Here is a 23,407-nt window from a genome sequence, read left to right as displayed (position 1 = left end):
AATGAGTAAAAAAAAACACCCTTGGACAAAACACAAAATTGGGGGGAAACGAGTTTTTATCCCTTTAGGCAATTTATTAACTGTTCTACATAAGGTCAAAAATGAAAAACGAGATCTTATCCGATTATGCAGACATATAGAAAATTTTAATGTTCTACATGTCGTATTTTATAAAAAGAAAAATCTCAAATTTCGGAAAACAATACCCCTGTACACCCATCCTTCCCGCTTTGAAAGTATTCAATTTAGCATTAAAATCGTTATGAAAAATCATAAAACGGTTGGATGTGTCTTCTTGTACTTTGCACTGTTCGATTGAACGATATTTTTGTTTAAATAATGAAAATTTAAGCGGTACCACGATTTCCCGAGAACTACGAGAACAACATAATATCCCGAAAACAAGATTATGTATCCCGAGAACAAGATTTTTAATTGTGTTATAGGTGTTTTTATTGTGTTTTTACTACTTTTTACAATAATAAAGAATACTAATAAGAGATAATACTCGTTTTTATTCAATACAAATGCAATTTTAGGTCAAAAATTCGATTTCTATGTCTTGTATGCAAAATCCTTGTTGAACTCAATATGGCGGACATTCTTAAGGTAGACAACTTAAGAAAATCAAAGTATTAGAAGATCTTAGAAGAACTGACAGAAAAGAAAAGTATCAAATGTACTGAAAGAATAGATTTTATTAAAATAAATGTTAAACATTCATATAAAAACTGACAAAATATAACGTCCGCCATATTGTTTTAAGGAATAAGGAATTTGCCTCATACAAATCTATTTTCTGAAGATTGCGTGTACTTTTATTAATTATGAACGCCATAAACCTTAAACATTGTATGCTGTTACACTTATTTAAGCAAAAAACACATATAACACCATAAAAAATCTTGTTCTCGGGATATATAATCTTGTTTTCGGGATATTATGTTGTTCTCGTAGTTCTCGGGAAATCGTGGTACCCAAATTTAGGCTAAGAAATTAAAAAAAATCTGATCTTAGGCCACACCAATTTGATTCCTTGTTCGACGGACCCGCCCGCACCTATTTTTTTCAAAACAGATTTTTTTTATTTTTTTTATTTTCCCGCTTCCCGCATCCGGAAATGCAATCATGTCCATTTCCCGCACCGTTTTTTTTGTGTGTAAATATTCAAAAAGATATCAACATCTGTTTCTAAAATCACAGTCTGACCTTTATATAACGATTTTAAACATAAAAGCACCCAACCACACCGTGTAAATATCTGTAAGAATTTTTGTTTTAGCATGAAACCTATTTATCCAAAGCGGGAGTGCTCCGATATAAATTTAGAACAACGGAAATACCTTTTAAGAACAAAAAAATAGTTTCTTTCCCCCTTACTTATATTCCCTATCAACAAATGTTCGTTGTTAGAATAAAGTACAAAGAACTTCTGAAGGATTTGCCTTCAACTGCAATTATATTGTATGCTGGCGAAACAAAACTATCCATAGCCACTGGATGTTTATGCACCTATCCTGATTGATTCAGGGGCCTGTCGTTCACCATCGTTTGATGTTGTTCATTGGTAATTTCCTGTTCGGATATCATATTAGATCGTTGGTTTTCCTGTTCGAATTGTGTACGCTAATAATTTTGGGCTCCTTTTTAGCTTGCTGTTTGGTCTGTATCAAAGCCCTGTGTAAAAGGTCGTACTGTGACCTGTGTTTGCTATTATCAGGTTGAGAACAACCCACCCTCAGACAAGGGGTCATTTACTGATGTAGAAAAGAAAATAGAAATACCAACATGACCAAGAATTTGTTTAGTTCTTATATATAAAAAAAAACTTTAAAAACTTATAATTTTGTACTCAAAAAGAGGAGAGTTACATCATATTTTAAACAACTTTGTCTAAAAAGAGGGGTCCACTTTAATATTTTGAATAATTATTAAACTGTTAAAGTAAATGTGTTAACATGGTTAAAGTCCAGGAATATTACAAAAATTCTTGGACATGTTTTGACCATTTATTTTAATACCAGATAGATATATAGTTCTTTGAGAAAATATGAACCCTTTTGAACAAACAAATATATTATAACTTATATTGATCCCTCATAAAACATGTAAAAGGGATAAATTTATAACATTAAGGGTTGCCCCCAAACTGAATATGACTTGGATGGAGAATTGTCTCATTGTCATACATAGACCAGATTTAATTATTTCTTGGTGAATATGGAAACAATACTTCAGAAATTAAAGAAATGTCAAAGTACAAGTGATAAATCAAGTTTTAATATAGTCAAAACCTACTATTTTATGTTTACAAAAAAAAAATCTAATCGCTCGCCTCTACTTTTCAAGCTTCGCCTCAAAAATTTTCAAATTAAATATTTTTTTATTAAAATTTTCAAATCGCTCGCTCGCCCCAAATTTTGGAGTCCAAAAATCCGTAGAACAAGAAATTAAATTGGTGTGGCCTTACGATGAATGATCGAAGTCGAACACTTGATGGGACAACCCGTTCTATCTGACCGGAGGCTTTTGGGGGTATTTTTGATTGCGATAATTTGTGTAAATTTTGCATCTTCATTTAGAACTATTTAAAAAGTTTATTCTTCGTGAAGACAAGAAAATTGAATACAGCACAACAGCACATTGGCAGGATTAATAAGTACGATCCACGTCAAAAGTATATCAACACACACATGTACTAAACAGCTAAGGTTGATAGTTTTGCAAATTCGTTTGAATTGTTTTACATTGTGTTTTACATTGTCATTTGGGGCCTTTTATAGCTAACTATGCGGCATGGGCTTTGTTCATTGCTGAAGGCCGTACAGTGACCTATAGTTGTTAATTTCTTTGTCATTTTGGTCTCTTGTGGAGAGTTGTCTCATTGGCAATCATACCACATCTCTTTATTTTATAAAGACAAATAGAAAAAAAATTCTACAACAAAATACTTAAGACGATAAACAACGTCAGTACCTAGAATCTGTACCAAGACCAAGTGAAGTTGATACAGAAAGTTCATAAACTAGGTCTGGTATAATCTTCCGATGATTTTTTTAGGACGTTTCGTGAGAATTTGATAGACATAACCCTAACTCATCAACTTTCTACTCAGACACTGGTAACGTTTTTCAAAGTCTGAGTAGCAGGCTGCTGCAAGCTCTTTGATAATGAGTGAGTTGGGAAATGTATATCTCATATGCATGTGAAGTTGTTATAGTATTACCAAGGTAGAGAAAACTGATAATTCAAAAATGAAGGATTGTCTCGTTTGTCATAGATTCTGGTACTAAGATGACCGATTATGTCAAATTTCCCATGTATAGTCTAAAAGTAAGACGAAGACGTGTCTGTTAATTGTTTCTTTATTTTCTAGTTCATACTCTTTAAAATTGATTAAAACATGCATGTGTAAGAAATAAGCCGTAATAGCAAAAAGTAAAATCACAAAAATACTGAACTCAGAGGAAAGTCTAATCAGAAAATCCATAATCACATGGCAAAACCAATAGACAAAACACATCAAAAACGAATGGACAAGAACTGTCATATTCCTGACTTGCAATTGGTACAGGCATTTTCAAATGAAGAAATTGGTGGATTAAACCTGGTTTTAAAGCGCTAAACCTGTCACTTTGATGACAGTCTAAGCCAATCTAAACAGTATCTGGGTTTATGTTGCTTCATCGCACTATATACATGTTAAACATATTGAGTCACTATACTATACAGTGCTCGAACAGTCTTAGTTTTGACTTTGTTCCCGATGTATTTTCCCGCCTGGCATGCACATACAGTGATAAGTGTTTTGATCTAGTATAGATACCGATATCCATTCAAATAACAAGCCCCGGGGCAATACTCTATATCCATGCTGTAGAGAAATGATAACTCCGTTTTTGAATCGCAAAATTTGTCGTTTCGTGAGTGAGAACGGAGACATATCTACACTTTTGTATCATATGTCTTTGGTGTGAATAATGAAATATATTCTTTATATGAACCAAATTCGATAAGACATTGGTCAACAAGTGAAAATCTACTGTTGGGAGGAAGCATGCTATTATCATGGTTGTATACACATCAATTAATAAAAGTATAAACTGATTTCTCAGAAATTCAGCAGTATACATATCGTCGGATTGGCCTAAAAATATATATGGACTTTTTGCCGATATTGAAATAAAAACTGTCTTATCTTATGTTAACTTAACTTATAAAAAAAATAATAAACAAAATAAAGAATAGAAAAATCAGCCAGAAAGTAAAGAAAAGAGAATAAACGACAAAAAATAAATAATAAAGAGCACATAAATCTGATGATGGCATAATTTTTTTCTTCAGTGAAGTAGTCCCGAGATTATATGAGGGGATGACCATTTAATTATTTTGATATTCGGTGTGGGATGCTGATTTTGTATTCAATTTTTTCTAATGCCACACAAGCTTATTGACTTTCAGGTCTTAATTGGGCCGCACAATTATTTCTTTGATATTAAATGAAAATCCTCCCGTTTTAAGAAAACCAAATGAACCCACATCATTTTCCAGGCCCTTTAATTTTTTTTTCTATTTTCGCCCGATCATCATGATCATCTATTCTATTTTTTTTTATTTATTTTTTTGTTGTTATTATTCTTATCTATTCCAGTCAATACATTATTATCTTCTGGTATTTTCATTTTTATTGAAATTTGTGATCCTCAATGCGGCACCCCTCCTTTTTTGAGCATTATTTACAACTTACAACCCCTTGGAGCCCAGTGTTAATTATGTGACCTTTTGACGTCAAGAAAAGCGTCACAGGTTTGCCACGTGACATTGAAATAATGAATAATATCATTGTTTATTGCGATTTGTATTTCAGGAAAAGTATGTATAATGTTTGCATGTGCATTTTGGCTTGAAATGTTGAACAATTATATATGCGAAGGAAAAAATCTGTTCCAAAATAGTGCGTATTCGCCAACACATGTTATGTTCTGTTACAATGGTTCTTTTTTTCAACTTTAACCCGGAGATGACCAATCAGAATATTGCTTACTCAAAACAATCAATCGCGCAATGATATCAAGGTGCACGAACTACACAGTGTAGTTAGTTCCTTTTGGAGGTGGTGAGTGTTAGTCCATATTTGTCAAATTTCTGTCAAATTTATCATTTGTTTATCAAAATATACACAACATTAATTCTTTTGTAGACTTTCAGCTTCCACATTGGAGCCTAAAAAGAAGAAGAAACCAATTTAGGACGGATTTTTGGACGCAGTACTTAAGTAAGTTAGTAAATAATGCCCAGACCCCCGACACGTCAACATGTTCCTTCGGACCTGTCGACGTGGCTGCCTAATTTTTGACATTTTGTCTGTTTTCCTTCATGAAATTTGTTTAATTTACATAATTCTGAATGGCTGAAGTATTATTATTGTAGTAATGTGCAATATTGCACACTGACATAATTTATGCACATTTGACCTGTTGTGTACTATTTACTCACCCTTGCCTTGCCCTCAACAGACATCTATCAACAGTTGACGGAATTGTTGTTTGTTTAGCAAATTCTTTGATAATACGGTAATACTTATTATCTCTTACCATCAGTTTTCAATTACAAATTACGAATACCAGCAAGTGGTTATTTATTTACATGTTAATGTCTTAATATAGAGGCTCATATTGTTCATTTACCCTGTAGATGATTCATAACACTCAGTACTCTGAATTTGTACTGTAAAATCAGAAATTATTGGGTGCATTTATTATTGTAATTTTAGACTATAATGATTTTTTTTTAGATATTTAGAAAAGTCCTGTTAAAATCCTATAAAACATTTCAAAATGTTGAATTTTCATTTGACAACCACAAATGCACAAATGGAACAGCTGACAGAAATTTAATGATCCAAATAATTTTAATAGACGTTAAGTTATATCTCATTTCAAAAAATGTAAATGGCTTGTTTAATTTTATTTATGTAAGCTGTTTAATTTACATTTCTTTGTAGTAAGAAAGAATTTCATTTTTCTAATAATTTTTCTTGGTAAATTGTTATTTTTTTTCTTTTTGATTTATAAACACATTTCTTTAATCATTTTTAAAATTGATAGATATAAAGTTGGTAGTTTCTTGCAACTTACAAGTGAAAAAAATATAATGTCTAACTACATTTACATGTATAAATGAGATATAAACTGAGACAACTGTTACTTTGATTGAGTTCTCATGACAAATTTGAAAAAAAGGATGTATATATAGTCTTTATGTATTTGTAAAATAAAATATAATAGGGTCACTAGAAAACAAGTACTTTTTTTAAGTCCCACCACTTTTCCCTATCTGATCATTTGAATAAACAGAAGATAAAACTTCTCCCTATGATTCTGAAGAAGGATGCAACCTGGTTTAAACTATGAATTCATCAGTTTACATTTCAAGATGTTGGTTTTTCATTAAAAACTATGTGCAGTGCTAAAAAAAATGTGTAAAAAACTGTTCCTTATTTCTAATATCAATGTTTCAGGCATTCAGCTAGTACTGTTCGACTTGGAACTCCCATTTGACAAACGAGTTTGAATATGGCTACAAATATGGAGGTTCCACATATTGAAGAAGTGGCATATGTGCCTAATGCACCAACAAGTCCACCAACATACAGCGACGCCTTCCCAGAGTTGCCAGTGCTAGCACCGAGACCAGCTACTGATGCGCCAGTGACAGAACCTACTAGACCTTGGCCAGCCAACAACAAATTTCTCATGAGATCATCTACATGCACACAAGTATGCGTTGGTTGTGATCCATTAATACAAATTAAGTTATTTTGTAGGGCCACACTTAAAAATATTTTGTTTTGCCCAAACCCTTCCCAAAGGTTGAGACAGTGGTAGGTAGGCATTTTCTTCTTTTTCACACAGAAAGAAATTAAGTATCGGATGTTTATTTGTCTTCCTGTCTATTTGATTAAAAAATAACTTCTTCAAATCAGCACATTAAAAGATTTTGAGTAGGCAGCTTTTTTCTGGGTTGGTAGGGTTAGGACAAACAAACCTATTCTTTTTTATGGCCTAGTAGAATACATTTTAAATGACATATCCTAAATATCAATCATAGTCTGCTGTCTCTTAGTAATATGCTCACCAAGCGTACCAGAGATTGTGGATTCATTCCCTTGCTATGGACAGATCACCAAGTCTCAATATGGTTAATGTTGATTAATTGTATACACTTGTGCTGCCAATCATTTTTCATTTAACATCTTGAAAGTTGTTTAAAAATCTTTGGAACAGTGTTGGTCAGATGAATCAAATGTCTTTCCTTTGGTAATTTTTTTGACATCTTGGTTACAATAATCAACAATCACAAAACATTAAAGTTTTAAATAAAGATCCATTTCTGATTATGATGTGTTAGTTATTATATATTTCATTGTAGGTTTTTGCTGTGCCTGTAGAAGAGAGAAGGTTTAATGACCACAGTTTTGGTGATGAAACAAAACAAGCAGAAACATGCAAAGAAATAATGGCTAGAAACAGTAAGCTCTTTATCATGCTTATATTTTTTGTTCAGTATTAATTATTATAATCCTGGCCCCTGCTAACAACTGTGTTTTGTTGTCCTGATTTTTTTTAAGGTAAATATATTTGTTAACCTACATGACCTAGTGAATCCTGAATTTTCAGGCAGACTTAAGATAGATGTATATTTGTTTCTTTTGTATAGAACTATAAGTATATTGAAGGACATCTAGCAACAAGTTTTCATTTGAAAGCCACTTGTTACCATGGGGACAATCCCACAATCATTATTTGCTCTTCCAAATTTGATTTCCATATAAGAGAAAACAAATGTTAGAAGGAGAGTAGTTTAAATAGAAGGACATGGAGCGAACACTTAACTGGAAAATGTCTTCTCAGCTATAAACAAAGAACGAGGTGTTACCTTTGATATTGAGATTAATTTATCTCCCTTGTTTTATAGATGTATTCATTGAAATGAGTTTATCTCCCTTAGTTTTATAGATGTATCCATTGAAATGAGTTTATCTCCCTTAGTTTTATAGATGTATCCATTGAGATGAGTTTATCTCCCTTGTTTTATAGATGTATCCATTGAAATGAGTTTATCTCCCTTAGTTTTATAGATGTATCCATTGAAATGAGTTTATCACCCTTGTTTTATAGATGTATTCATTGAAATGAGTTTATCTCCCTTAGTTTTATAGATGTATCCATTGAAATGAGTTTATCTCCCTTGTTTTATAGATGTATCCATTGAAATGAGTTTATCTCCCTTGTTTTATAGATGTATCCATTGAAATGAGTTTAGCTAAAGATCAGAGTTTGACCGTGGTTATACATGGAAAAGACAAAAATGTGATGCAGGCTAGGAGAGAGATTGTTGCCAGGCTACAAACACAGGTAATGAGACAATAATTCTTTTATTTGGGCTGTACAAATTATGTGAGAGGTATCTTTAGTTTTAATGAGTTGCTCAGCCTAGACTATATGTGCATCAACCAGTGTTTTTTATGCCCCCTGGTGTAGTGGAGGGGGCATTAAGTTTTACCCTTGTTTTTAATGTTTTCAGACCGTGCATGTTTATATTGCTGCAGATGGACCAACCTTTTTAGTTAAATTGGAGATTGTTATTTTGAACGATGATGTAGTATCACCTCAAAATACATAAAAAAATATATTTGTAACTGAAATGGAAGATGCATATTATTTAAGGTCCATTCTCTGACTTAAGTTTGCCTCAACCAAATGTTATGAAACTTGTACACAATACTTAACACCACTAAACTCTGATCAAGAACAAATAAAGGTAGCATGACTGTAACTGTTCTCCAGTTATGTCCCTTTGTTACTTTATATGATATGCAAGTGGTGGCATCATCTGTATCCCATTTATTTTAAGTTATATGTATAAAAAAGAAGATGTGGTATGGTTGCCAATGAGACAACTGTCCACAAGAGATCAAAATGACACAGACATTAACAACTATAGGTCACCTTCCGGCCTTCAACAATGAGCAAAGCCCATGTATTTTATGTATTTTTATTTTTTGTAGGCTCAACTTGGCCTGAAAATACCAAGGGAACATCACAGATACATTTTGGGGAAAAGTGGCAAAAAACTTCAGGAATTGGAATTGAGTACATCAACTAAAATCTCCATTCCAAAAGCTGACGAGGGATCTGACTTGATCAGAATAACTGGCACCAAAGAGGGGATCGAGAGAGCAAGACATGAAATACAATGTACATCTGACGAACAGGTAACATTTTTAAAGTCAATTTCAAAGCACTGAAAGCTTATGTACTTTAATTGTATTTTCAGCATTTCACAAGTAAATAAATTCATAAAAAAATATTTTCTTGAAAAGATACATAATTTGATGTTTTCAGCATTTCATAAGTAAATAAATTCAGAAAAAAATATTTTCTTGAAAAGATACACAAATTGATGTATAGTTTATTGAAAAAACATTCTTAATGTCAAATGAAGTTTGATAAACGAAATTGATGGTATATAATGCATGTTTTGTTGTCAAGTGAATTATTTCTGGTTTGAATTTTTTTTTACAGTATATGAAATGATAATTGAGTCGTAGCTTTTTATACAACACAATAAAATTTACGATCGTGAATATTGTGTGCATTTTTTGCCCTAACTGTTCAGGGTTTGACCTCTGTGGAAGTATCCAGCTGATCTTAGTGTTCAAAGCAATTTATTTTTAATTTAAACTTTTTTTAGGCAAAACTTGCATTTGAAAGACTACCAGTGCCAAAAATATATCATCCCTTCATATGTGGACCAAAAAATGAAAACGTTGAAAGACTGATAAAAGAGACCGGTGCCAAAATAAATGTACCCCCGCCGAGTGTTATGAAAGATGAGATCGTCATCTCTGGAGATAAAGATGGTGTGGCCAAATGTAAAGACGAAATTATGAGAGTTTATATGGATAAGGTAAAGATAACATATAATCATATTCACAACTATTCAGCAATCAAATTACCATTATATTGGTGTGTTTCAAATTTTCAGCAATATCATTAATTTTTTAACAAGGTGTATCAAAATATTTTTAAATTTGAATTTATAGAAAATAGTCAATTCTTAGATACACTTACAGAATGAAAATTCACAAAATGATTTATCTGGGAGAAAAATGAGGAGAGATAGATAGTCTGCATATTAATTTGTAAATGATAAAAAAAACTGAGGTCGTATTATTCAGTTGCTTAATTTTTTCTTCATTACTTGATTACAGAAAAGAAAATGCCAAACCGTATCCGTTGAAGTTAGGAAGAGCCAGCACAAGTATATCATTGGACCGAGATACAGTGGTATACACGAGATACTGAAGGAAACAGGAGTAGCTGTAGAAGTTCCCTCCCTTGATGATAATATTGAAACTATCACCCTCAGGGGAGAACAAGACAAACTGGGACCAGCACTTACCATGGTCTATTCTAAGGTAGGGTATTTAGTGTATATCTATGCAAGAAGTTTACACATTTAATTAGTGGCCAGCTGAGAGACTGCTTCCTTTAAAGACCCATTGGTGGACTCCTGCTGTTGTCTGCTCTATGGTCGAGTTGTTGTCTCCACATTCACCATTCCCATTCTCAATTTTATTTCACTAATGAAAAGTAGCATATCATTTTGACTTAACATGTTAAAGAGGATTATAAAATTTTCATTGTTGAAAAATGACTTAAATGTACCAAGTTTTTGTTCTTCAAAGAAAACACTTCATACATCAGACATGAAGATGAGTAAAATTATTAAATATGTCCAATATTGTTTTATTACAGGCAAACAGTAATGTGATGTCAGAAGTTGATGCCCCAAGTTGGTTACATAGATACATCATTGGTAGAAAGGGTCAAGGCATCCAGAAAATTACAGAACAATTCTCTAAGGTAAATTAAAGTAAAATAATGTCAAATGCATGTATATGTTAAGCTTAGTTTCACATAGTAATGTCTATAAGAGCTTTTCTAGAATTAAATGCAGATTTTATTTGGAAACTATAATTAAGGATTTAAGTAAAGGAAATGACACTAGAATTCTTTTTCAATTTTTGTCTGCGTATTTGTAACTTTACTGCCTAATTTGTAGGTACACATTGAGTTTACAGACGGGACAGATAAAATCAATGTAGAAGGCCCACCAGAGGAAGTTAATGAAGCTGTCAAAGAGTTAGAAGTTATTGTTAAAGATCTGGTAAGTACTGTAATAGCCTATAGGTCAGGGTTCAACTATTTAGTAAGTATACAAACAGATTGACAAATCGGCTCATTGGGCTATTTAAAATTACATGTAAACATAAACAAAGAAATACAATCATAATTCAATATTCAATTTATGACATCATTGTATTTTCACTTTCGTACCTGTTATTGTTAACATGTTTTTAATTTTTTTTACAGAAAAAGAGGATGTCATTTGATACAATATCAGTCGATCAACGTTTTCACAAACACATTATTGGAAAGAACGGACAAAATGGTAAGTACATATCTACAGTTTAAGTTGGGAAACTTTTTATTTAATGAGCATACATGTGACCTATAGTTGTTAAAGTTTGTGTCATTTTGGTCTTTTGTAGATAGTTGTCTCATTGGCAATCATACCACATCATCTTTTTTGTATACACCATAACACTGGTTTAATGAAGATATTTTCACCTTTCTGTCAATCAGTATTAAAATATCTAGCTTTTAAGGTACTCATATTACAGCACTTGATACGCATGAATTAATTAAGCAATGATTGTCTGCAGTGATGGGTGTGGCCAAAACATTTCAAAAACCAAAACTTGTACAATTGTTGAAAAAAGATTAAACCAAAAAGGTCTTCAAGTATAACCAAGTTAATTTATGGAAAGACATGTTCCAAAGATCAGCAACAAATAATCAGCTTCTCTTATATACTGTTGTGCATGACTTAAAATTATGGTTATGGCATTAAAATGGTTGTACATCAAAAATTTCTGGGGCCTTTAAAGCTTGCTGGTTGATGTGAGCTAAGGCTCAGTGTTGAAGACTGTACTGACCTATTATGTTTTTTCTTGTACAAATTGTGACTTGGATGGAGAGTTGTCTCATTGGCACTCATACCACATCTTATATCTGATCACAATCAACATCAATGCATTAAATGCCATTTGTATTCTACAGTTACACGTATTAAGAATGAGACAGGTTGTGCTATTAAGATTCCCTCTGACGAGATGAACAGCCCTATCATACGTATAGAGGGTGACCCTGCTGGAGTACAGAAGGCAAAAGACGAATTAATGCTGATGGCTAAACGAATGGTAAGTCGAGATAGGAGGAACAAGAAGTTGTGTGTCCCCGTAGTTAGGTGATTTTATTGAGTCAGTAGGCAAAGGAAATATCTTTGGTTAGCTTGCTTGTTAGCTGAACCATGAAGTCATTATTAGGTCAGGTATACTGCCCTCCTTTCAAATTAGACTAGTCCAACAGGAAGATTTGGCATCTGTCAGACTAGTCTACTCTTAAAGGAGGATAGTTTACCTAACCTACCAATGACTTCATTACCTTTGCCTACACGCTCAATGAAATCGGTTATAATGTTTTTTTCAACAACTGCAAACAATTTTTAATTTGTTACTTTTGCAAGCAGTAAAAATTAACAATCATCATGAACTTGGATTTTCAATTTTAAATACAGCAACAATGCTAACATTGTAAAAAATAATTGGCTTGTATTCTGCTCAACAGCTATTGTGAAATCAGTATTTGAGAAAATTATCTCTCTTTCTAACTTTAGGAAAATGAGAAGACACGAGATATTATCATCGAGCAGAGATTCCACAGAACGTTAATCGGAGCAAGGGGAGACAACATCAAAGAAATCAAGGATAAATTCAATCAAGTTCAGATAACATTCCCTGACCCCGGTAAAAAGAGCGACATCGTACAGTTACGTGGACCTAAAGATGATGTGGACAAGTGCTACAAGTATCTTATCTCAATGCATACAGATATGGTAGGTCTTAGTTACACATTCATGTCTGTCACTAAAATATCGAGTAGCCATACAAGTACAATTTTCCTCAAGCTACAAAATAAGTTCTGATACATATGTATTAAATACATAGTTTGGAAGTCTATACATAGATACCTGAACAGACATTTAAAAAAAACATATATCATACATGCAATTGATTTAGTAAAGTCTTGATATGCAATTTAAGAATATACTTCTGTAATTAATTTACGCAGTTGATGGTATGATTTGAGTGAATATTACAATGAAGTATTTTTTAATGACAAAATAGTTTGTCTCTTGAAAAAGTTTGTATTCAAAATCGCAAAAATATATTTTGGCAAATAAGACATTGGCCTAATCAACAATGACCAAACAGGAAGTAGCCTGATAAGCCATAAATTCTTAATCGGAAATATAGTTCCAAATAGCTCATATGTCTTATGTTTATGTACAAAAATGGTCTACTTTTTAATTCCAGATTGCTAGCAACTATAAAGCTGAAGTACACATCTTCAAAGACTTCCACAAGAACATCATTGGGAAAGGAGGATCAAATATTAGAAAGGTATTTATTGACTATAATACTTAACATTATTTAAATGAACATTCAAGCTGATATAAAATAATCTGACAGCTTTGTAAGAGACTTCCATGATTTTGTTATTTACATATAAGTGGTTTTAAATAACCTCATTGGCCTGAGTTAACAATTAACATAACTGCTTTGACCATAAGGAAATTAAAAGAATAGTCATGTCAATGAGCATATTTGCTATTTCATTACCTTATATGCAGGTGTTTAATGGACACATATTTAATTCATGATTTGTCTTGCCACATCAATCATAATGGCATGTACTAACTATCCCCAGCAGGGATATAAAAACATATCTTGAAATGATTGTAAAAATAATTCCATAGAAAATACAATTTTAAAGATTTTGAATTTCTAAATTGGTTCACTAAACCTGTTTTTAGTGCCAAGAATTTATTTATACTTTATAATCAGAGATATCTACTTACCACATAAGTCAGCAGAGATTTTTTTTTCCTATTTGGAAATTTGTTAAAGTATTGATTTCATACTGTTCTAAAATATGAAATAATTATTATTGTAGATTCGAGATGAGACTGACACAAAGATAGATTTACCCAGCGAGAATGCTGAATCTGATGTCATAGTCATCACTGGAAAGAAACCAAATGTGGAAAAAGCTAGAAAAATGATTGAAGATATACAGAAAGATTTGGTATGTACATCAATATTGCATTATTATTTAAACTGACCAATTCAAAATTTATCTTTAAAAGAGATTATAAAATCAAAGTCAAAGCTTCATAGGAGAAATAATTAAATATGGTTTCAACTTTTTATCTATTGATGTATTTTTTTATGAGGAGGCGGAAGGGGGGTATATGGACATATACATGTTGAAATTCATATTTTGATTTAATTTATATCTTGATTTTGTGATTTTGTTTATGAATGTGAAAAATAATTAAGAATTCCTAAAATTTAATATATTTTTATACTTTCCTTTTCCAGGCTAATATCAAGGAAGAGAAGATAGAGATCCCCCACAATCTGCACAATTCTATAATTGGTGCTAAAGGCAGATTGATACGGTCCATTGCTCAGGAATGTGGTGGGGTTATTATTCGTTTCCCACAACAAGGATCCACTGCCAACACGGTCACAATCAGAGGACCTAAGAATGATGTGGAAAATGCAAAGAAACAACTGCAAGAATTAACCAATGAAAAAGTAGGTAGACCAGTAGTTAGTCATTTAGATATAATTTTAGTTTAAAAGTATTTTATAGCTCAAATACAAGTTGAATAAGATAAGTAAGAAAACTTATGATGTAACAAAACTTAGATATATTCTTTGATTATTTCTTCTAAATTTAGGTAACAAGAGATTCGCAAAAGAAAAGATGTGTGTATCTGCTTCAATTAATAATTTACAAAATAATCAGAGTCAAACCATTTTAAAGAGAAATAAGGACTTCTTATTATATTTATATATCAATTTCAGAGTTCAGTTACAAAGTAATGTTACACCCTTTTTCCAGTTCCATGTAATTAAATGAGAGAAAAAATGTGAAACTGAAGAAAAACATGTATTGTTAACATTCAAATACTGTGGATTCAATTATTTTCATGGGAAAATTTGTACTTTCGTGAATATTTGATTTCGTGGTTTTCCAAAAGTCTGCATTTAATCATACAGAAAATTTGCAATTCGTTGGACATTAATATTTGTGGTTTCCCTGTACCCACGAAGTCCACGAAAATTGGTATGCAACGAAATATTATGAATCCACAGTAAATATATTTCTAATTACAGCAACAATCAGGATTTACTGCTGAAGTAAGAGCCAAGCCAGAATATCACAGATTCTTGATTGGCAGAAATGGTTCAAATATCAGACAGGTAATTATATTTGTTATTTCAAAATCTGATGTTTTCAGGATAATAATTGAAAAAAACAACATCTCAATTAGTGGCTAACAGCATTCAATATATAATACATTAGAGAAAGAACTGAAACACAAATTAGTTGTCCTATAGTTGGCCAAGTTACTGGAAATATAAATTGGAAAAGTTACTTAATATATAAATTAGTTTGGAGAAAAATTAGATTACCAGTTACTTTCCCTTTAGTTATCTTATTTACTAAATGTATAATGTATTTATAGGTACGAGAGAGAACTGGAGCTAGAGTTATCTTCCCCAGTCAGGACGACGACAACCAAGAACTGATCACAATCATTGGAAAGCAAGAATCAGTCGATCAAGCTAAAGCAGAATTAGAAGATAGAATCAAGAGCTTGGTGAGTTAACAATAATTAAATCTACATTATAATGATTGTTAAATACACTGCTGAGAAGAGCCTACTTAAAACATTAAGCATGCTGGAGCCTCTCCTCTTGATAATTAATCTATGATTCCTTATATAAAATTGAGAATGGAAATGGAGATATGTCAAAGAGAAAAAAAAACCGACCATAGAAAAAAAAAACAGCAGAAGGTCTCCAACAGGTCCTCAATGCAGCGAGAAACTCCTGCACCTGGAGGCGTCCCCCAGCTGACCCCTGAACGCCATACAAATTTCCAAATTGTACACAAGAAACTTGTCTTTAAAAAAAATATAAAACCAAATGCTTCAGTATGTTGTTATATCATCATCATCATCATCATCATCATCATCATCATCATCATCATCATCATCATCATCATCAAGGGAAGTTGTTTTGTGGAATTGTCAGTCTGCAGGAGATTTAAACTCATTAGGACATTTATGATTTAGATTTATAAAGTATTTATGGAGAAGGGAAATTTAGTTTAGAAAACTTGATGGCTGTAGATTTATGATTGCACACATAGAAAATAGTAACAATAACTTGACTGTAAGTGTATTTTATGTAAGATAGGTGTTTGGTTATATCTTTGTATTGTAAATGTATTATATGTAAGATGGTGTTTAGTTATATCTTTGTATTATATGTAAGATGGGTGTTTGGTTATATCTCTGTATTATATGTCATGTATATAAGATGGGTGTTTGGTTATATCTTTGTATTATACGTAAGATGGTGTTTGGTTATATCTTTGTATTATATGTAAGATAGTGTTTGGTTATATCTCTGTATTTCTATGTTCCAGGATGATGTGGTATTTGGTTATATCTTTGTATTTCTATTTTCCAGGATGATGTGGTATCTGGTTATATCTTTGTATTACATGTAAGATGGGTGTTTGGTTATATATCTTTGTTTTTCTATTTTCCAGGATGATGTTGTCTCTATTGAATGTCAAGTACCAACAAAACACCATAGACACTTTGTAGCTCGTCGTGGTGAGGTATTGAAACACATTGCTGATGAGTTCGGAGGAGTTACTGTTAGTTTCCCTCGAAGTGGCATTAAATCTGAAAATGTTGTAATCAAAGGATCTAAAGATTGTGTCGAGGGAGCTAAGAAGAGAATTCTGGAAATAGTTGCTGATCTCGTAAGTTCTTCCATTTTTAGAAAATTTATGACCACTGATGGTCAAATTGTTAAGAATTTTGTTATCTTGTTGACTTTAATAGATATAAGAAGGTGTGGTATGAGCGCCAATGAAACAACCTTCCATCCAAGCTAGAATTACTTCTAGTATACTATGTAAAGAAGCTTAAAAATAGAATTACACTCTATTTATACTAAATATGAGAAATGATGATGTGATATTGTAAAATGGAAGGCTTTTCAGCTAATCAAGGGTTTTCTCAACATTCCCTTAAATTGAGCTGTACATTTACATTCTTGTGAGAATTCCTGTACCATCACATAACATTTGGCAAACTTGAGGATATGTTAAAAATGTATAACACAAAAACTGGACTAAGTAAAAAAAACAATATTTTCAAATGAATTTAGGCATATATGTATTTCAATCAAGATGCAATAGATACCCTGAGCTTTTTTTGGACAAACTGACTATTTTGTAATAATTTTCTTTAAGTTAAACTTAATTTTTGTGATAATTTCAGGATGCACAGGTGACTGTAGAATGTGTGATACCACAACAGTATCATAGAACTGTCATGGGCAACCGTGGAATGAACGTTCAGGAAATTACTAAAGTACATGAAGTGGGCATTAAATTTCCTGACCGTGCTCCACAACAAAATGGCGGAGGGCAGAATGCTGGAGGGCAGAATGCTGGAGGTCAGAATGCTGGAGGTCAGAACGGTGAAGGACAGAATGGAGCAGGTAAGGTTATATTATGATATAAATAAACAAAAGAAGATGTGATATTATTGCCAATGAGACAACTCTTCATCCAAGTCATAATTTTTTAAAAGTGAACTATTATAGGTCGAAGTATGGTCTTCAACACACAGCCTTGGCTTGCACCAAACAGCAAGCTATAAAGGGCCTTAAAAATTCCTAGGGTTAAACCATTCAAAAGGGAAAAACAACCATCTAATCTATATAAAAAAAACAAGAAACGAGAAATAAGTCAGAATTACTTTTATATCTTGTCTGTGCTATAATTATTTTAAAACCTTATGTAGTCACATAATACTGTAACATCATGATTTAAGGGCTTTTCTTCATTTGTTGAAACAATCATCAAACAATCTTATTAACACCCAGTTTTTCAATAGATATTACATTTCAATGAAATGATTTGTTAGCTAAATCAACTTATGTGTTGTTATATTCATGATATTAAGAAGTTTATATTCATATACCTCAGCCAAATAGTCTAAATATGTACAATGACTTTTAGTTGTTAAGATCAGCTGTTTAACATGTGGATAGCTGTCTCATTGGCAATTATACCACATTTCCATATTTTGACAATGATCTGACAATTTCATGGATAACTTTATGAATTTACAGAAAAACGACTTGAAAACTAAGACAATCCAAATAATAATAGATCTTGTTGACATGTGTTTTATTCCTTTATTTTATTGTACAGCTCCAGCAGAGAACAGTTTACCAAATGGTGATGTCAACGGGGACGAAACAGGTCACAACAAATCAGATATCATTGTTATTACTGGTAAACCAGAGAATTGTGAGGCAGCTAAACTGGCATTACAGGTAAAACATCCATATCTTTTAGAGTGTAGGAAAATAGATACAGGTTACATTCACAGTTTTCAATAAAAAAAAATCAAATTTGGTGAATTTTGCTATATTCAAAAATTAATTAATTGAACCTGAATAAATACATATACATACAAAAATTTTGTGCACGAATAGGATGCATCCCCCTGTATAAATGTTCCCTTTTCAAAATAGTGCGTACAACCTGCTTATATTTAAATCAGTCTAACTGTCTATTGAATAACTTTGTTGTTATTTAAGGTCTTTTTATTTAAAAGGTGATTACCTTATTGTCTCTACAAGGGAAAATCAGTGTATCATGTTGTGAAAAACTTCATTATACCCCCAACCAAATTCTACTTGCAGTGAAAGTATGTGGAACAACATAGTCAAAAAAGCAAATGCACCTCATAAATGTCACAAAAATAACTTGCCTATCAAATGTGTCAAACAGTAAGTCATGAAAGCTCTATTGTTTACTTTCAGGATTTGGTTCCAGTCACTGAAGAAATGACAGTACCTTTTGATTATCATCGATATATTATCGGTGCTAAAGGTAAAGACGTTCGTGAAATGATGGGCGACTATGATGTCAACATATCTATACCCCCAGCAGAGGAACACAGTGATAAGGTCAAGGTGACCGGTCCTCCTGCTAATGTCAAACGTGCATTGGAGGCTCTACAGGAGAAATGTGATCAGTTGGAAAAAGAAAAAGAGGATAGGGTAAGTCATATGATAATTAGAAGACATTTATGATAAGACTTATTTTTAAACTACACCTGTAAATAGTTGATATCCATTCCCAAAGTATTTTTCATTTTACTTTTTTAATAGTTGATATCCATTCCCAAAGTATTTTTCATTTTACTTTTTTATTTTAAATTTTAAAGAAAACTTCAACCTTTATGCTATTTCTTGTAAATTTCCTATGTCACAATGCTTATGTTATTAAGTCCAGGATAGAGTCCATTGTTCAATGATATCTTTTATACTTGTTGACCTTGGATTAACCTGTATACTATACTCATTCATTCAAAAGACAAGAAATTGGTCTAAATGTATAGTTGTTTATAGATAAACAAATTAGTTTTAAAGAAAAATATGCAATAGTATGGATAGTACCAGACACAACGTACTTTATAACAACATATGTTTTAGAATATAAAAAGTATTTGCACAATCTCATGAATATTATACACAATTTTCTTTGCATTTTAAACAAAATTAAATTAACCTTTTAAATTTTATTTTTACAGATGTTGAAAAGTTTCCAAGTGAAATGTGAGGTAGATCCTCAGTATCACTCTAAGATCATTGGACGTCGTGGTGCTGTTGTTAACAAACTACGTGATCAGTTCGATGTTAACATTCAGTTCCCCGGTAAAGACGATGCTGATACTAACATCATTACTATCACAGGGTATGAAGATAAGGCCAACGCTGCCAAGACAGAAATTCTTAAGATGGTCCGTGATTATGTAAGTAATAATACTAAGTGTCTATATCAACTTATATTGTGCATAAGGTGTGCTGAACACAGAAAAAAGAAGAAAATACTGAAACTACATTCAAATTTATAGACTTGTTCAATAGCAGAACTAAAAGATGTATAAACCATAAAATGTTAAATAGCAGACCTAAAAGATATATAAACCATAAAATGACCGCTGTTTACCGAAGAAATGTATCCAACAATCATTGTCTGCCTGTTTGAACTTGCATAGGGAGCTGATAATTTTGAAGCCGCATAAAATAATTCTTTTTTTACAACCAGGAAAGTAAAAAGATTTCTGACTATTTTTGATATTCGGATTTAATAATTCAAATAATGGTTTAAAAGTAAAAATATTGGCTGATTGAAATAATACTGGATTTGTTCATTTATAACAAGGAAATTTTTTATATATATGCCAAGCTAACAATGATAAAATTAACAGAAATAACTATTTTTCAACAATTTAACATCTTTTTATAACCATAATTCTCTATATTTTCAGGAGGAAATGACTTCCATCGAATGTAAACTTGATCATCGCGTCCATCCTCGTATTATTGGTGCTAAAGGCAAGAACATCCGTAAATTAATGGATGACTTCAAGGTTGATATCCGCTTCCCCAGGGGTCCCGAGGAGAATCCTGATATAATATATATCTCAGGTGGAGAAGATGATTGTTACGACTGCCGTGATCATCTGCTCAACATTGAAGAGGAATTTGTAAGTCTTATTTGGTTACTGAATTTGTACTCCAGTGTGATATTACATTCAAGTTTAATGCTATGATACATTTCTTACAATAAAGTGGTGTGGATTTTGCATAATTTGAAATATTTGGAAAGCTGCAGTAGCTTGACATATTTTGGACTTTGTCGGATAAAAAATGTTGTCGGTGATGAGCTTAACTTTATGTTAAATATTTTTAAAAATTGAGACAAATAATATGAGAAAAAGAACTGAAAACTGTTTCCTTTTCTCTTTTCTTCTTGTGAGGTGTTTTTCATGGAATATTTCATAAAACATTGTCAACTTTAAAAGTACCTTTTAAATGAATGTCCTATAAGAAAAATATACAAACAAATAATAATTTATTTTGTTTTATTTTTAGCTTCAAGATTTTATTGACCAGGAATATCTTAAGCAGCTTACTAAACCCCAGAGAGATCAGGGTGGACCCAGGAAGGAGAGGCCAGCAGCAGGCTTCACTGTGACCGATGCTCCATGGAATGCTCAGGTTCCAGACACTATGAGCAATGATGATTTCCCTACCTTTGGGGCTGTCGTACAGCCTAAATCTAGCCATGCTTGGGGACCTAAACCAGGTGGCAGACGTTAAAATATGGACTGAACTATTTGGGGTTGGAGGGGGTAAAATATGGACTGAACTACTGGGGTGGGAGGGGGTAAAAATATGATTTACATAACTGTACAACTTTATTCACAGTTGTGTATAAAGATTTAACTTGTAATTTTGCATTTATATGATATTTATTGTTTAAATTTAAAATATTGGATTTAAATTTGAAAACATATATTTTTATTAAAATTAAAATACCAAAAATATATTACACACATGTGATACATAATAATTGTACATAATATAAAGAATATATATATAAATGTGATAAATTATGTGAATAAAATGAAATAATTCAAATACGTTAATCTCTGTACAATCTAATTATATCACAGTATACAGAAGGAAAGAAAAATGTCTGACAAGAGAAGATAACTGTAGTGCTCAGTCAAGGGGCAGACAACTTAGTGCTGTGATTCTAGAATATTATAATTATACTGCTGTTTGGTTGTGTACATTGTCTCAAAACCAACAAATATATTTCCCCATTTCCATTTTGTGGTTTTAATTTACCCAATATCTATTGATTTTTTTCACAGTTATAGGTTAAAGAGGATTTAAGAGCATTTTCATGAATTTTTTCATTTTCTGAAGACTGCATATCAGTTCGCTAACCTGTTTTCAAAAATGGATTATGGGAAGTATAATCATTCATAGCATAACTATATCATATATTATACGTGTATTTTATGCCTGTTTTGAATATTTTATTTTTTGTGGTAATTGGGAATACATTTTTTTCGAGAATGAGTGAGTTGTTGATTATTATTTTTTTTTATGTATAAGTTACAATTTTACAATGTTTTTTGGTCAGTGCATGATTAAATGCCCTTGTTAAGTATAAATTTGATTTTTGAGGGCTTTGATTTATATGTTTAAAATATTCAAACACCATATGCAAAGCGAGATGACTATTTTAAGTGTTGAGTGTGAAGACTGTTAGTTAATTAGATTTTATTGTATACCCTAGTCAAAAATTAAATGTGTATCATTTATTTCAACGAAAAATTAACATATGAAATGTTATCATAATCATACTGAAAAAGTGTAAATTTAATATTAAATTTATTTTAACACTTAAATATTACTATTAAGGTTGTATATGTCTTGAATGTATACACAAAATCACTTTTTTTTGTTGACACTTTAAGATGCAATTGTTTAAGATTTGCCACATACTATTTATGGACAATGAGGTTATAATATATATATTGTTGTCACAGTGTGTACAGTTATACATTGAAGAATAGACCAAGAATACAAATAAAGGAAGAAATAAAATGTTGTCTTCATTTATCTATAGCCAATCTTATTTCTACAGTAAAGACTCCATTTCAATTCAGATTCATGGTAATCACTATAGATTTCCAGGTGTTTCATCTACCTTTACTCTCTAGTTCAAATACTACATGTTGGGAGAAGTGGGTATAAAGTCTGAACAAGCAGCTCAAACAAAGGCCACCCACCATAAAGGAGCGTTTATAAAAAGGTTTAAGGCTATCATTTAACAGGCAGTAAATTGTGTAGTGCACAAGTACAATACCCTCGGAGACTGAAAAAGCAGATTAAAAATTGGAATTACAAGTTGGCAAATAAAATCATAATCTAAATGAAAGTCAACAAGTTACCTTGAAAAGGAATTAATTGAATGCATTAAAAAAAATATGATACAAGGTAAGACATGCATGCATGGTTAAGGTTAATTTTACTTTCAAAGATATTTCAGTATGAACTTACTTGCCACTTCTTAGTCCTGCATGCATGTCTAACCCCCCTGAATTTGGTTAGTTTTCAACATATCTTTCCAGAATTCTATTCCCCAGATTATAAAAATCTCCATAAACTGGAAAATAAATAGATCCAGGAATGAACTGTGACATATTTTGTCCCTTTATTTGATGTGGCTGAATT

At 31.8% G+C, this 23,407-nt stretch overlaps 2 protein-coding genes across 2 annotated transcripts in view; one reads left to right on the top strand and one right to left on the bottom strand.

The window, feature by feature from the left end:
• LOC134693428 (E3 ubiquitin-protein ligase MIB2-like) overlaps window positions 1-5,552 on the bottom strand; it is a 47,249-nt gene extending 41,697 nt beyond the window's left edge. Inside the window, exon 1 of the mRNA XM_063554249.1 lies at window positions 5,497-5,552. Within this exon, the coding sequence (XP_063410319.1) occupies window positions 5,497-5,520 (24 nt within the window). The 5' untranslated portion in view covers window positions 5,521-5,552. The remainder of the gene's footprint in view (window positions 1-5,496) is intronic.
• Window positions 4,898-22,777, top strand: LOC134693429 (vigilin-like). Its single transcript, XM_063554252.1, has 25 exons — window positions 4,898-5,116; window positions 5,201-5,275; window positions 6,521-6,779; window positions 7,432-7,531; window positions 8,302-8,417; window positions 9,071-9,277; window positions 9,757-9,972; window positions 10,277-10,483; window positions 10,824-10,931; window positions 11,131-11,235; window positions 11,442-11,520; window positions 12,192-12,331; window positions 12,808-13,026; window positions 13,508-13,594; window positions 14,148-14,279; window positions 14,576-14,794; window positions 15,380-15,466; window positions 15,733-15,867; window positions 16,827-17,045; window positions 17,569-17,791; window positions 18,510-18,634; window positions 19,127-19,366; window positions 19,900-20,121; window positions 20,641-20,859; window positions 21,248-22,777. Exons 3-25 carry the CDS (start codon window positions 6,576-6,578, stop codon window positions 21,473-21,475), a joined length of 3,837 nt encoding a protein of 1,278 aa, XP_063410322.1. The 5' UTR covers window positions 4,898-5,116; window positions 5,201-5,275; window positions 6,521-6,575; the 3' UTR covers window positions 21,476-22,777.
• Window positions 22,778-23,407: the final 630 nt, after the last annotated feature.

Source organism: Mytilus trossulus, chromosome 12 (genome assembly GCF_036588685.1).
Source record: "Mytilus trossulus isolate FHL-02 chromosome 12, PNRI_Mtr1.1.1.hap1, whole genome shotgun sequence".
NCBI classification, from domain to species: domain Eukaryota; kingdom Metazoa; phylum Mollusca; class Bivalvia; order Mytilida; family Mytilidae; genus Mytilus; species Mytilus trossulus.
This window is presented reverse-complemented; position numbering and strand designations above follow the sequence as displayed.

What these genes read in the sequence shown, in the direction of transcription:
- LOC134693429 (XM_063554252.1), top strand. Translation starts at nt 6,576, where the DNA reads ATGGCTACAAATATGGAGGTTCCACATATTGAAGAAGTGGCATATGTG. An exon ending in AAGAATTAACCAATGAAAAA is followed by an intron (nt 14,795 to 15,379) that starts GTAGGTAGACCA and finishes TTCTAATTACAG; the next exon opens with CAACAATCAGGATTTACTGC. An exon ending in ATGGTTCAAATATCAGACAG is followed by an intron (nt 15,467 to 15,732) that starts GTAATTATATTT and finishes ATGTATTTATAG; the next exon opens with GTACGAGAGAGAACTGGAGC.